A 16,412-nucleotide genomic window follows, 5' to 3' on the forward strand; every position below is an offset into this window, starting at 1 on the left:
CATCTGCCATTTTTCCAGCTGGTGTAGATACCTCTGCCAGCTTTGAAAACCTTCCTCATTGTCCATGCCTCCAATCTTTGTGTCATGTGTAAACTTGCTGATCTAATTTACCACATTATCCTCCAGATCATTGATATAGATGGCAAACAACAATGGTCCCATCACTGATCTTTGGGCTTATGATCCTCTTCCATTGTAAAGCCCTTCATCAATTAAGACTGAACTCGCTTGACGCAAATCCCACCTATTATTCTTTTGAAAGCAATTCTTTCTTATCTGCAACCTTGTCTAACTAGAATGTGAATCCACCCTGCATAATTGGGAAGACAGGGAAGTCAGGATTAATTTTACTGTATCTGACATTTTTATATTTAATTGGATATTCAGGGAGTTACTGATTTAAACATGATCTTGCCTGGTATGTAAGGCTATCACTGTTGAGGTACGATTTTTAACCCAAAATAAATAATTAACTTTTTGTCACTGTGTGTGTTGACATGTCTTCTCTATAGCTCACAGATACGTGCATGAGGCTTGCGTCCTGTGAGGCCTCTAACCAGGAGTTGAGGGCAGAAATTGAAAGCTACAAGGCAGACGACACAAGGCAGGCATCTCTTATCAGTTGCTTGAGGGAAAGGATCCTGGAATCTGAGGAGCAAAGTGGAGCACTTCTCAAGTCAAGGACTCAAGTAGAAATAACTCTGCAGGGCTTACAGAATGAGAACCAGGATCTTCAACAGTTGAACACAGAGTTGGAGAACAAACTCAGGTTAGCACCTTGAAACTTTAAAAAAGCATCTCTCACTGACTACACAACTTCTGTCCTATTCAGAATTGCATCCACACATATCACAAGATATAGGATCAGAAGTAGGCCCATTGGCCCATAGTGTCTGCTCTGCTATTCTAATCATGAGCTGATGCATCATCCCACTCAGCCCCACTCTCTGGCTTTCTCCCCGTAACCTTTGATGTCCTGACTCATCATTACCTGTCAATCTCTGTCTAAAATACACCCAATGACCTCACTTCCACAGCAGCCTGTGGCAACAGGTTCCACAAAGCCTCTGTCTACAGAAATTTTCCTTATCTCTCATTTAAATTGGTGCCTTTTTATCCTGAAGATATACCCTCTTGTCCAAGAATCCCCTACATTGGAGATATCCTTGCCACATCTACTCTGTCCAAACCTTTCAACATTTGAAATGCCTTTATGAGGTCCCCCTTATCCATCTGTTCTCCAACAAGTCCAGTCCAAGAGCCAACAATCATTCCTCATATGCTAACCCTTTCATTTCTGGTATCATTCTAGTAAATCTTATCTGTACCCTCTCCAAATAAGGCACCCAAATGTTACACAGTACTCCAAGTGAGATCTCACCAGTGCTTTATAGAGTCTCAAAGTTACATCCCTGCTCTAATATGTTATTCCTCTAGAAATAAATGCCGACATTGCATTCACCTTCTTCACTACCGACTCAACCTGGAGGTTAACCTTTAAGGTATCCTGCACAAAGACTCCCAAGTCCTTTTGCACCTTGGAATTTTCTCCCCATCTCAATAATAGTTTGCCCGTCTATTTCGACTATCAAAGTGCATGTCTGTACATTTTCCAACATTGTATTTCAACTGCCACCTCTTTGCCCATTCTAATCTATCCAAGTCTCTCTGCACTCTTTCAGTATCCTCAGCGCCACCTGCCCTACCCCAGATATTGGTACCTTCTGCAAATTTAGCTACAAACCAATCTATTCCATTATTCCAAATAATTTATGTACAATGACCCCTATGGACCACCACTGCGTAGCCCAACCCCAACCAGAATATCCAGCACAAACTTCATTTTAATTTATTTTTATAAATTTAGAGGTTGGTAACAGGCTCTTCCAGCCCAAAAGCCTATGCTACCCAAATACACCCATGTTATCAATGACTACTAATCCCGTAAATATTTGGAACGTGGGAGGAATCCAGAGGACCTGGAGAAAACCCTCTGATCTAATCTGGTGTAACTAAACTCTTTATATACAGTACCTGCTATAAATAGGGCCATTACTTGAACTTTTCTCCTCCCCTTGGTGGCCTGCCTAATGGGAATACGGAACTAAGGATTTATATTAGATTTTTTAAAAACTGAATTATTAAAAAAATAGATAACTTTTATCTTTTGTGGAAATCAATAAAAACTGGATGCTTGAAACAGAAAGAACTGGGAATAACTCAGTAGTTCAGCTGGGATCTGTGGAAAGAGAAGCAGAGTTAATGTTTTCAGGTCAAAATAGAATGTTAACTCTGTTTCCTTTACCACAGATGCTTCCTGAATTGCTGAGTGTTTTAGGTATTTGCTATTTTTCCCCTTTTACATTCTAAGCAGTGAAAAATGTAGGTTAAATGGAAAGAATGAGAGAGTTGTACATATTTGTACTCATTCTGATTTTAGTTCAATAAAAAAGCAATACTCTAACAATATTGAAGAAAACTTGGGTTCTCTAATTGTGTTGACTTTGTTTGCCTGACAAAATGTGAAGACTAGTGTAAATGGGCAAAAAGATCAGCTTGGATGTGGTTGGTAAAGGGCTCTGTAACTAAATGGAACATAGAATATTGCAGCTCAGTACAGGCCCTTTGGCTCACAATATTATGCCGACCCATATAAACCCACTCCACAACAAACAAATCCTTCCCGCTTTGTTCCAAAGAGAAAAGCCCCAGCTCATTTAACCTTGTTTCATGAGATATCTTTTCCAATCCAGGCTACTTCCTGGTAAAGCTTTGCAGCCTCTCTCTAAGGCTTCTGCATCCTTCCTGTAATGAGGTGACCAGAACTGAATGCAATACCCTGTGCAGTCTCACCAAATTTTATAGAGCCGTAATATCATCTCATGCTTCTTGAACACAATCCCCTGCCGAATGAAGGCCAGCACACCATATGCCTTCTTAACCACCTGTCAACCTGGGTGGTTAAGAAGATGCATATTTTTGGGGTTCAAGTCCATAGATAGCTTGAGGGATTTATGGACTTGATCGCCAAGAGCCCTCTGTTTCTCCACACTGCTAAGAATCCAGCCATTGACCACATACTGCGCCTTCTAAAAAATCTGATAACTTTCAACTGTGAAGCAGAGAGGCAGGCAACATGGTTTTTTTCAATAAAAACATTTTTTAAAGAAGCCTGATGGAGTATTATGAAATCTAATCATAGGATGCAAGACGGAGAACATGTGGGAATAAAATAGATGTATGATTAGATAAGGTCAGAGTCACATGTCACACATCACAGCAACTGACTGCATCAAGCTTCCACTTATGCCAATCATATGCTAAGACCATTTTATTCCATTTGCCTACACTAAGACTATTTTATTCCACCCAGATTCAATCCTACACGAAGTCCATGCTATTCGCCGCTCATTCCCATCACTTTCAAATTTCCTCTCACAATATGCAGTGACCAGTGAACTTCCCAACCCACACATTTTGGGATGTGGGAGGAAGTTGGACCCCTCAAATGAACACCCTGCTGTTGCAAGCAAGAATGCTGGAAGTCAGCATTGAACAGAGGTTACAGGAGCAGTGGGGCAGCAGCTTTAGTTGCTGCACCACTCGGCTGCTCTTTGTTTCTATCTGAAATTTGAAAAGTCCACTTTGTTAGAGAATGACAACAAGCAAGGGGTGAGCAGAACATTGAAAGGGAAAGAGGTTGGGAAAGTAGTGAGAGTGAACAGTAAAGAGAATAATAGTTTAAGTGAAAGGGTAGATAATAAAACACGCAAAGGTTGAAAGTAGGAGAAAACATAAAGAACAGAGGATAGGAATGATTAGTGAAGGACTGCCTGCCCTTGTACCTTATGCTGCCCAGTGCCACCCAGAAAAATAGCCATATTCTCTTTCTTTATAGTTGGTTGTTTTAAAGAGATAATGATGACTGTTTGACGTGGTGTGTGTGTGTGTGAGATCTAAAGCTGAATGGTATGTGATAGTCAATCAAATTTTTAATAAGCTGTAGAATTGTGTACACAGGCATAATTTAAGTACTCAACAAATTAATTGGAAACATTAAGATGCCTCATGTTTCACTTTTGCACTTCCTGACAAGACAAACATTGAAAGAGCACAATGAGATCAAGCAACAAGACAACAGAAGGGAGAAACAGTACGATGAATTTCTGGTGAAACTCACCCGGGCCATCAATATGGATTGTAAAGAAGCAGATCTGGATTTTCTTGTGTCACAGGTATCTCAATCAGATTTTTAAACATACTTCAATTAATAGTTAATTAAATTATTTTTTATGTAGTGAAACACAAAAGTCTGCAGATGCTGTGATTGTAGTAAAATCACAAAAATGTGGAGAGAGTCAGCAGGTCTTGCAGTATCCATAGAAGGTAAAGATTGCAGACATTTAACCAACATTTTGGGCTTGAGTGAAGGCTCCTCAATAAAAAGACTTGGGGAGAAGACCACAATATATAGGAGCAGAAGTAGGCCCGTTGGCCCCTTGAGTCTGTTCTGCCATTTTAATCATAGACTGATCCATCTTCCCACTCAGCCCAACTCCCCGTAACCCTTGATGTCCTGCCTAATCAAATATCTGTCAATTTCTACCTTAAATACACTCAACAACCTCACTTCCACAGCTGCCTGTGGCAACAATCACAACCCTCTGACTAAAGAAATTTTTCCACACCTCTGTTTTAAATTGATGCCCTTTCATCCTGAAGTTATGCCCTTTTGTCCTAGACTCCCCTTTTGCTTCACTTTTATTTGCGTTGATCTTGTACCCCGATATTTCTCCATATTCTTTCAATTTCTTTATGTAATTCTTTTATTTATAATTCTGGTTCTGTTAAGTATACAATGATGTCATCTGCAAATAGACTGATTTTATATTCCTTCTCTTTTATTTTTATCCTTTTTATTTTATTTTCTGTTCTTATCAGTTCTGCCAGTGGTTCTATAGCTAAAGCGAACAGTGAAGGAGTTAGTGGACATCCCTGCCTAGTTGACCTACTTAATTTAAATTGGTTCGATATATATCCATTTACTGTCACCTTTGCCAATTGTCTCTTATATAATGCTTTAATCCAATTAATGTGAGCATCTTTTGAGGGGGAGGACGTGGAGGGGGAGGACATGGAGGGGGAGGTCGTGGACCTGTCCTCGGGCCTGCGCAAAGGAGCTTTTAGGTGGAGTGCAGTGCGCGCAGTACTGGCCCCACCCTTTACACCAATGGTTCGTGTGCCGTGGCCAAGCAAGCTGGGACATGGCAGCGAGGTCCTTGGGACGTAGGTTTTATAACGGAGTGGCCTTCTCCTATGCAGGTTTCTTACCCGGGCTGGAGGGGTCTGCCTCCCCTCCTAGGTCGGTCCATACTTCTCGGACCGGGGCTGAGGCCGCCGCCTTACCAATGACTCCTCCAGCGATGTTCACAGTTTGTGACCTGGCAAAGAGCAGTATTTGTAGTCAGAATCTAGGAGCAGAGAGGGAGAGCATGCTGCAGAACCATGCTAGACAAGGCTGACAGCCACCGACCTGAACGTCGGTCTGCCCTCATTGCACATGAACTCCTCAGACTTGACATCGACATAGCCGCTCTCAGTGAAGTCCGCCTGGCAGATGTAGGCAGCCTCCAAGAACGTGGCGCGGGCTACACACTCTACTGGTCTGGAAGCCTTTGGATGAACGACGCCTATCTGGTGTAGGCTTCATGGTCAAGAACTCCATTGCCTTCAAACTCGAAAACCTCCCAACAGGCCACTCAGACCGGATCATGTCCATGCGACTCCCCCTTCAAAACAAGCGTCGCATCACCCTCATCAGTGTCTATGCTCCAACCCTCCAGGCGGATCCAGCAGAAAAGGACAAGTTCTACACTGACCTGCGCAACCTCATTCAACGCACCCCTACAGCCGACAAGGTTGTCATCCTTGGCGACTTCAATGCTCGCGTCGGCAAAGACTCAGAAACCTGGCCAGGAATCCTGGGCAAGCATGATGTCGGCAAGTGCAACGACAATGGGCGCCTCCTGTTGGAGCTCTGCGCAGAACAGCGGCTTGTCATTACAAACACCCTTTTTCAGCAGAGGGACAGCCTGAAAACTACCTGGATGCATCCCCGATCCAAACACTGGCACCTCCTGGACTACGTCCTGGTGCGAGAAAGAGACAAATGAGATGTGCTCCACACCAGGGTCATGCCCAGCGCGGAATGCCACACTGACCACCGGCTGGTTCGCTGCAAGCTCAACCTTCACTTCAAGCCAAAGCCCAGGAACAGTAAAGCCCCCAGAAAGAGGTTCAATGTTGGAAACCTGCAGTCAGACGAAGTGAGAGGAAACTTCCAGGCAAACCTCAAAGCAAAGCTCGATGATGCTATCCGCCTCACGGACTCGTCCCCAGAAACCCTCTGGGATCAGCTGAAGACTACCATACTGCAATCCACTGAAGAGGTACTGGGCTTCTCCTCCAGGAAAAACAAGGACTGGTTCGACAATAACAGCCAGGAAATCCAGGAGCTGCTGGCAAAGAAGCGAGCTGCCCACCAGGCTCACCTTATAAAGCCGTCCTGTCCAGAGAAGAAACAAGCCTTCCGTCGCGCATGCAGCCATCTTCAGCACAAACTCCGGGAGATCCAAAATGAGTGGTGGACTAGCCTCGCCAAGCAAACCCAGTTCAGCGCGGACATTGGCGACTTCAGGGGTTTTTACGAGGCTCTAATGGCTGTGTACGGCCCCTCACCCCAAGTCCAAAGCCTGCTGCGCAGCTCAGACGGCAAAGTCCTCCTCAGCGACAAGATCTCCATCCTCAACCGATGGTCAGAACACTTCCAATCTCTTTTCAGTGCCAACCTCTCAGTCCAAGATTCCGCCCTGCTCCAGCTCCCTCAACAGCCCCTAAGGCTAGAGCTAGATGAGGTCCTCACCCGGGATGAGACATATAAGGCAATTGAACAACTGAAAAGTGGCAAAGCAGCAGGTATGGATGGAATCCCCCCCCAGAGGTCTGGAAGGCTGGCTGCATGAGTTTTTCAAGCTTTGTTGGGACCAAGTAAAACTGCCTCAGGACCTTCGTGATGCCATCATCATCACCCTGTACAAAAACAAAGGCAAGAAATCAGACTGCTCAAACTACAGGGGAATCACGCTGCTCTCCATTGCAGGCAAAATCTTCGCTAGGATTCTCCTAAATAGAATAATACCTAGTGTCGCCGAGAATATTCTCCCAGAATCACAATGCGGCTTTCGCGCAAACAGAGGAACCACTGACATGGTCTTTGCCCTCAGACAGCTCCAAGAAAAGTGCAGAGAACAAAACAAAGGACTCTACATCACCTTTGTTGACCTCACCAAAGCCTTCGACACCGTGAGCAGGAAAGGGTTTTGGCAAATACTAAAGTGCATCGGATGCCCCCCAAAGTTCCTCAACATGGTTATCGAACTGCATGAAAACCAACAAGGTCGGGTCAGATACAGCAATGAGCTCTCTGAACCCTTCTCCATTAACAATGGCGTGAAGCAAGGCTGCGTTCTCGCACCAACCCTCTTTTCAATCTTCTTCAGCATGATGCTGAAACAAGCCATGAAAGACCTCAACAATGAAGACGCTGTTTACACCCGGTACCGCACGGATGGCAGTCTCTTCAATCTGAGGCGCCTGCAAGCTCACACCAAGACACAAGAGCAACTTGTCCGTGAACTACTCTTTGCAGACGATGCCGCTTTAGTTGCCCATTCAGAGCCAGCTCTTCAGCGCTTGACGTCCTGTTTTGCGGAAACTGCCAAAATGTTTGGCCTGGAAGTCAGCCTGAAGAAAACGGAGGTCCTCCATCAGCCAGCTCCCCACCATGACTACCAGCCCCCCCACATCTCCATCGGGCACACAAAACTCAAAACGGTCAACCAGTTTACCTATCTCGGCTGCACCATTTCATCAGATGCAAGGATCGACAACGAGATAGACAACAGACTCGCCAAGGCAAATAGCGCCTTTGGAAGACTACACAAAAGAGTCTGGAAAAACAACCAACTGAAAAACCTCACAAAGATAAGTGTATACAGAGCCGTTGTCATACCCACACTCCTGTTCAGCTTCGAATCATGGGTCCTCTACCGGCATCACCTACGGCTCCTAGAACGGTTCCACCAGCGTTGTCTCCGCTCCATCCTCAACATTCATTGGAGCGACTTCATCCCTAACATCGAAGTACTCGAGATGGCAGAGGCCGACAGCATCGAGTCCACACTGCTGAAGATCCAGCTGCGCTGGGTGGGTCACGTCTCCAGAATGGAGGACCATCGCCTTCCCAAGATCGTGTTATATGGCGAGCTCTCCACTGGCCACCGTGACAGAGGTGCACCAAAGAAGAGGTACAAGGACTACCTAAAGAAATCTCTTGGTGCCTGCCACATTGACCACCACCAGTGGGCTGATATCGCCTCAAACCGTGCATCTTGGCGCCTCACAGTTTCTACACTGTCAAAGGCTTTCTCTATGTCTAAAGCAACCGCCACTGTTGGCGTCTTATTTCCTTGTACTGCATGGATTAAGTTAATGAACTTACAGATATTGTCCGTTGTTCTCCTTTTCTTAATAAATCCAGTTTGATCTAGTTTTACTATCTTTGGTACACAGTTAGCCAATCTGTTTGCTAATAGTTTTGCTATGATCTTATAATCTGAGTTAAGTAGAGATATTGGTCTATACGATGCTGGTGTTAGTGGTTCTTTCCCTGTCTTTGGTATTACTGTAATTATTGCTATTTTACATGAATCTGGCATGTTTTTTATTTCTTCAATCTGGTTGATTACTTCCAGGAGAGGAGGAATTAATAACTCTTTAAATGTTTTATAGAATTCTATTGGGAGTCCGTCCTCTCCAGGTGTTTTATTGTTCGGTAGCTTTTTTAATATATCCTGTATTTCCTCTATTTCAAATGGTTTTATCAATTTGTTTTGCTCCTCTTCTTGCAATTTTCTTAGTTCAATTCTAGCTAGAAACTCATCTATTTTGTCTTATTTCCCTTCGTTCTCAGTTTGGTACAACTGCTCGTAGAATTCCTTGAAGTTTTCATTGATCTCTGTTGGGTTATATGTAATTTGTTTGTCCTTTTTCCTTGATGCCAATACTGTTCTTTTAGCTTGTTCTGTTTTAAGCTGCCAACCTCGTATTTTGTGCATTTTTTTCACCTAGGTCATAATACTTCTGCTTTATCTTCATTATGTTCTTCTCCATCTTATACGTTTGTAGTGTTTCGTATTTTTTTTTGTCCGCCAATTCTCTTCTTTTTGTTGTATCTTCCCTTGTTGCTAGTTCTTTTTCTGTAATTACTATTTCCCTTTCCAACTGTTCTGTTTCCCAATTGTAGTCCTTTTTCATCTTAGTTACATAACTTATTATCTGGCTTCTGATGAAGGCTTTCATTGCATCCCATAATATAAATTTATATTTCACTGATTCTGTATTTATTTCAAAGTACATTTTAATTTGGCGCTCAATAAATTCTCTAAAATCCTGTCTTTTAAGTAGCATGGAGTTTAATCTCCATCTATACGTTCTTGGTGGGATGTCCTCCAGCTCTATTGCTAATATCAGGGGTGAGTGATCTGATAACAATCTAGCTTTATATTCCATTTTCCTATCTCTCTGTTGGATATGGGCTGACAACAGGAACAGGTCAATCCTTGAGTATGTTTTATGTCTACACGAACAATATGAGTATTCCTTCTCCTTTGGGTGTTGTTTCCTCCATATATCCAAAAGTTGCATTTCCTGCATTGATTTAACCATAAATTTGGCTACTTTGTTCTTTCTGCTAGTCTTTTGTCCAGTTTTATCCATCTTTGAATCCAAATTAAGGTTAAAGTCCTCTCCTATCAATATATTCCCCTGCATATCTACAATCTTCAAAAAAATATCTTGCATAAATTTTTGATCCTCTTCATTAGGTGCATGTATATTGACCAAATTCCAAAATTCTGAATATATCTTGACACTTTATCATTACATTCCTCCCTGTTGGATCTATTATTTCCTCTTCTATTTTGATTGGTACATTTTTATTGATTAATATAGCCACACCTCTGGCTTTTGAGTTATGTGATGCTGCCGCTACATGTCCTACCCAGTCTCTTCTTAATTTCGTGTTCCACTTCATTAGATGCGTTTCCTGCACAAATGCTATATCTATGTTTTGATGTTTATCTCGTCATGTTCAAGAGCATTTGGTGAGTGTCTTTTGAATGTCCACCCTCTATCAGTTGGTGGATCATGCCGACCTCATTATGTCCATGACCTCTCCATTAAAGATTGAAGGATTGGCTTCTTCCCCTAGTCAACAGGAGCAAATGGAACTGGAACGACTACTTACTGCTCCTTGTGAAATGCCAGCATCTTCTCAATAAGGGATAACTGAGTTGGAGCATCAAATGGCAGCACTGACTACGCAGGTCCAGGCTTTGGGCACACAACAGGGTCCTTTCCGTCGACCTGGTTGGAATTGTGGTGGTCGAGGACGTGGTAGAGAAGATGGGTGGTGCATTTGTTGGAAGCATCGGAGATTTGTTGCTGCTGCCTGGTCCTGTCAGCCACTTTGTGACTTCTACAAATGTCAGCCGGAAAATGACCCTGGCCCAGCAGTAGAGGCAAATGCTGCCCATGGGCTCGTCAGCCGCTACCTTTTCCTCAAAGATCTTCTCACGGGTATTCAATTTCTTGTCGATTCCAGTGCAGAGATTTCTCTGATCCCTCCATGCATGGAGGAACCCAAACATCCCAATATGTCATGTGGTCTTTCAGCCTTGAATGATTCTCGTATTCAAACATGTCTCCAGATATCACTCATGTTGGATTTCGGTCTCAAGAAACCTCTTTGGTGGGTTTTCACAGTTGTAAATGTGGCAAATTCCATTTTAGGAGATTTCTTGTCACATTTTTCTTTGTTGGTGGATTTGAAAAATTGCTGCAACGTGGCCCACAGCTCTTGTATGCAAGTGAGTTGCATCTGTCATCCCTCCAATTTTGTCAGCCATGTGATGAGCCTTCAACATGGCACCTGCCCTTTCTGAACCTTGTTCAAGTGTTTCCTTTCCTTAGTGACCCCATCGTATTGTCATTCAGATATTAATCATACAGTAACCCAATATATAGAGATTTGGGATCCTTCGATGGTAGTGCGGGCTCATAGATTACCTCTAGACCATCTTAAAATCATGAAGTCAGAATTTGACCACATGCAAGAGTTGGGCATGTTCCGCAGATATGACAGTTGCTGGACTTCAATGTTGTGTGTGGTTCCATAAAATAATCTGGGGATTGGTGGCCTTGTGGTGATCATCGTATACTTAACAATTCTACCCTGCTTGACCAATACAACATGCACAATTTACAAGACTTTATAGCAAACCTTCATGGCAAACATGTATTTGTGAAAATAGATCTAGTACATGATTACTATCAGATTCCAGTTGAGCCTTCTGATATCACCAAGACGGCAGTAATTACCCCTTTGAGTTTCTGTGAATACCATTCGGTCTTTTAAATGTAGCTCAGACATTCCAGTGTTTTATGGACCTTGTAGTCACTGGCCTCAATTTTGTGTTTGTTTACATCGACGATATCCAGGACTCAAGTGTGGATGACATGGGGCACAAGCGCCACCTTGATGAGCTTGGCATTGATCAATCCCAGTAAATGCATTTTTGGTGCTGATCTTATCTTTTTAGGACATTGAGTTACACAACATGGTATTTTGCCTGATGAGTTGAAAGTGCAAGAGATTCGAGAACTTCTTACACCCGTTATGTTTGGCCAAATGTTTTTTAGGCATGATCAATTTTTATCTCTGATTCCTGCCAAATGCTGCAGCATCTCTATTAGCCCCTGACTGACTGAACTACGAAAAGGATCCGATATGTCAGTGTCCAAAAGACCATTAACTTTGGCAGACCATGCTTCTAATGATGTGAAGATTGTGCTTGCAAATGCCATGATGCTTGTTCATCAAAAGTCCAACACCTTGCTCTCTCTTACCATAGATGCATCTGTCAGTGCTGTGGGAGCAGCGTTAGAATGAGTCTGTGGGCATTTGGAACCTCTGGCATTTTTTGCAGTCAAACTGTCACTGGCTCAGGCAAAGTATAATATGTTTGATCGAGAACTCTTGGCCATCTATCTCGCAGTGAAACATTCCTGCTTTTTATTGGAAGGTCATCCTTTCATCATTTATACAGACCACCAGCCTCTTAATGCATAGTGGAAGTACAAGAACACATCTCTACTCACCCAGAAAGATTTGGCACTTGGACTTCATCCTACAATTTAATCAGACATAACGGCACAACTGAGCAAAAGCGAAAACCGTGGCTGACGCCCTGTCGAGGAGCAACATTGATGCCTTACATCAGCATCCTAGGGGAGTGCGGACCATACTCGGTGACCCCATCAAAGGGGTGACTCCAAAATGACTGTCTATAAATTTTTTGTGCAGTGTTTCAGCAGAAATGTATTATTTTTTATAAAAATATCCTTGTAGTTAGTTATAACAATAAAAATATTTTTTTATGCTTACATGCATCAATATACCTACAAGGTATACAAACTCAGGCTAATTTACTTTTTGAACCTTCTGATGTGGTCCGAGCCACTCCCCCGCTCAGCACTGCTGCCTGCACCACATATATACAAGGAACACGCACCTGTTTCTTCTACACTCAGTCCATGGGGGGGTGGGGGGGGTGTGAATCCATGAGTTACTGCATCAGGTGACACAAACCCTAATGATACCTTACAGACAACTACTGCCATCGATTTCACCGCCATGGCTCATGTATAGCACACTAATCCCGATCTCATCTGGTATCGCCAGATCAACTTTGGTCTCCCTCTTCAAGATGTGACCCTGGATGAATCAAGTGAAATGTTAGTCTGCGATTTTTCCACAGGGAGGTCTAGGCCTTTTGTACCAGCAGCTATGAGGTGGGAGATTTCACAATCTGTTGTATCCTGGTAGAAGAGCATCACTCAAACTAGTTATGGAACGTTTTACCTGGCCTTATGTTAATCAGGATGTTGGATTATGAACAAGGATCTGCTTGCGTGTCAATGCTCTAAAATCTCCAGACACACAAAATCAAAGATGGGGGATTTTGTTGTTCAGGATTTCCATTTCCAGTACATGCACCTATACTTGTAGGCCTGTTGCCGCCATCTCAGAGACAGTTGCTAGGGCTTTTGTGGATCTTTTGATTCCATCTTTCAGTGTTCCAATCACTTTTACAATGGACTAAAGGTCTCAGTTCGAGTTGGCGTTGTTCCGAGCTCTCACTGATCTGGACAATACCTATATTTGCACTATGGCTACCATCTGCAGGCCAATGGCCTCAATGAGCATTTTCATCAATAATTAACAGCAGGTGGTGATGCATCTCCCTGGAGCAAGTGTTTGCCTGTGGTTCTCCATGGAGTGCATATGCTGTTAAGGCAGATCTTGGATGTTCAGCAGCAGAGCTAGTATATGGCACTTTGTTAACCTTGCCAGGTGAGTTAGTGAATCTGAGTCCAAGCACAGCACTCGATTGTCTTAGGGGAAAACATGACATTACTCTGACCTATTCCTATGCAGCAGGTGTCACCTGCAGTGTATGTGCCGAATGATTTACCACGCTGTTCTCATGCGTTCCTCCGGCATGATGCTGTTCACAAACCACGTCAGCCAGTCCTTAATATCAAATGGTCCTTTTCAGGTCTTGCGATGCCACCCAAAGACTTTTGTGATTGACAGGAATGGAAAAGCTGATACGGTTTCCATTGAAGCGAGCATATATCTCCGGCCCATGTTCAGTGCCAGAGCCAGGGTCGGAGGACTGGTCGCACTATTGCCAGTCGGACCATGGACCGCCTGTCTTGCACTATTGTATGAGGTCAGGCTGAACTGTCAACCCTCCAGACCATTACGTAGTGGAATAGTTCCAATCCGTCATCTCCTTGTGAGGCTTGGAGGCTGGGTTGGGTGGCTGTCACCATTGCATACTTACTTTCTTTGGAAGGAAGAGAGTGAGAGTGTCAGGATCCAATGAGTGTCAGGAATGTGGCAGTGATCCAATGAGAAAGTCAGACAAATTTGGCTGGGTGGTGTTTGGGGAGTTGAAGAATGTGATGTGTCTAGGGCAGTGGTTCTCAACCTTTTTCTTTCCACTCACGTACCACTTTAAATAATCCTTATGCCATCAGTGCTCTGTAATTAGTAAAGGATTGCTTAAGGTGGTATGTGAGTGGAAAGGGAAGGTTGAGAATCACTGCTCTAGACCTAATTATTACTGAAATATTTTGCTTGAAAAAATTTGTCATTGGCCCACTTCCTTTGAAAACCACTCTTTTAATCATCCCTAATTGACTCGTTATGTGCACCGTTTCTTTCCACCCACATGCCACCTTAAGCAATCCTTTACTAATGGCATAAGGAATATTTAAAGTGGAATGTGAGTGGCAAGAAAAAAGTTTAGAAACACCGGACTTCATGCTTTGCTGAAAGAAATGAGTGAGTATATTCTTTATTTGTAAGCTATGGTAAATCAGTGCCGTTACAGTGGACAGGATAGGAAAGGTGAGAATTGATCGGGGGAGGGGATGGCTCTATGAATGCAGAGCTGGAGGAAAGGAGAGAGACAGAGAAGGAGGAGAGGAGAAATAGAGATAAGGAAAGGGGAGAGATGATGAATGGGCTAATGGAAACCAGAGGAGTCCATGTTAATGCTATCTGGATGGATCGTGACCAGATGAAATAGGAGGTGGTATTCCTCCAATTTTTGTGGGTGGTCTCAGTCTGGCAGTGCATGGATAGGCATGTTAGCATAGGAATGGAGCGGGGAATTGAAATGGTTGGCCACTGGGAAATCCCCACTGTTACAGCAGACAGAACTAAGGTGTTGAAAGAAGCGATCTCTCAGTCTATGTCCAGTGTGTCTGTGGTAGAGGAGGCCACAATGGGGGCATCAGATGCAGTAGATGACTTCTGCAGATTCACAAGCAAACTGTTGGTTCACTTGGAAGGACTGGGCCCCAAATTGTGGTGAGGGAGGAGGTGTGGACACAAGCATCACACGCTCCAATCACAGGAGTAATTTATTTCATGAATCAGAATTCTTATTTGCTTGTGCAAGTCAAGAATGAAGATTCCTTTATTGTCGGGTGCACAAAATTTGTATTCCTTTGTTTGCCCTGGGAAGATACAAAGAGGTGCCACTAGTTCAGCGCCATCATCAAGATTAGAAGCAGAAGATCCCACTTCATATCCTCTGCAGCTGCACAGCCTCCTGTCTGGTCCAGCGCCGTGAACCCAAGCTCCAGGCATCCGGCCCATGGCTCCCAAATCCTTGATATGATCAGGAAGCTGTCAGTGCCAAGGTCCTACGGGAGCCATGCTCACACTCTCACGGATCCTGGTCCCTGTACCTGGTTCCCATTAGCTGGCCTACAGCATCTCTCGGACTAGTGTGAGTCCTCCATCCACTGAGCTCCTTTCTGGTCATCTGCTGTGGTCCCCTCCCTGAGGCTGCTTCCTCTCGACAGTCAGGGGAGGAAGGAGGGTTAAATAAATGGGAACAATTAAAAAATGTCTTAACTTGTAACTCTTTAACAGCTATTGAAGTTTATTTTAGAAGATTATTAATATCCAAACCTGGTAAACAATAGTGAACAATCAAAGCTGAGATCAAACATTTGGAACATTGTCATTTGCCCTACTCACTGAAGGGTCAGAGATTCTCATTCCAAAAATAGAAAGTTCTAGAAATATTCAGGACTTGGTGAGATAAACGTTAGCAGTTCAGTTTGGGGGTCGGGAGATGTTTGATGATATTAACTTGCTATGGCATCACTGTGTACGGAGTATGCAGGAAGAGGTTAATTCTTCAGAAAGTGGAGGCCAGTTCACTGAACCTCTTGAACAACACCCTGTTGTTTGGTTTAAAGGCCTTTTAAGGACTGATCAGAGTTAAGGAAGGAATTCCAGAGCCTGCAACCTGACCAGGTAAGCTAAAGGTCTCCATTCATGCAATAGTTAAAATCCTATATAATGGCTGCACCATTTCATCAGATGCAAGGATCGACAACGAGATAGACAACAGACTCACCAAGGCAAATAGCGCCTTTGGAAGACTACACAAAAGAGTCTGGAAAAACAACCAACTGAAAAACCTCACAAAGATAAGCGTATACAGAGCCGTTGTCATACCCACACTCCTGTTCGGCTCCGAATCATGGGTCCTCTACCGGCATCACCTACGGCTCCTAGAACGGTTCCACCAGCGTTGTCTCCGCTCCATCCTCAACATTCATTGGAGCGCTTTCATCCCTAACATCGAAGTACTCGAGATGGCAGAGGTCGACAGCATCGAGTCCACGCTGCTGAAGATCCA

At 43.7% G+C, this 16,412-nt stretch overlaps 1 protein-coding gene across 5 annotated transcripts in view; it reads left to right on the forward strand.

The window, feature by feature from the left end:
- Positions 1–16,412, forward strand: part of ccdc170 (coiled-coil domain containing 170) — a 120,709-nt gene that overhangs the window by 36,397 nt on the left and 67,900 nt on the right. For all 5 annotated transcript variants that reach the window (XM_069932320.1, XM_069932323.1, XM_069932324.1 and 2 more), the window contains 2 exons: positions 513–769; positions 4,097–4,235. In XM_069932320.1, coding sequence (XP_069788421.1) covers positions 513–769; positions 4,097–4,235 — 396 coding nt within the window. The remainder of the gene's footprint in view (positions 1–512; positions 770–4,096; positions 4,236–16,412) is intronic.

This window comes from Narcine bancroftii, chromosome 4 (assembly GCF_036971445.1).
Source record: "Narcine bancroftii isolate sNarBan1 chromosome 4, sNarBan1.hap1, whole genome shotgun sequence".
Lineage (NCBI taxonomy): Eukaryota > Metazoa > Chordata > Chondrichthyes > Torpediniformes > Narcinidae > Narcine > Narcine bancroftii.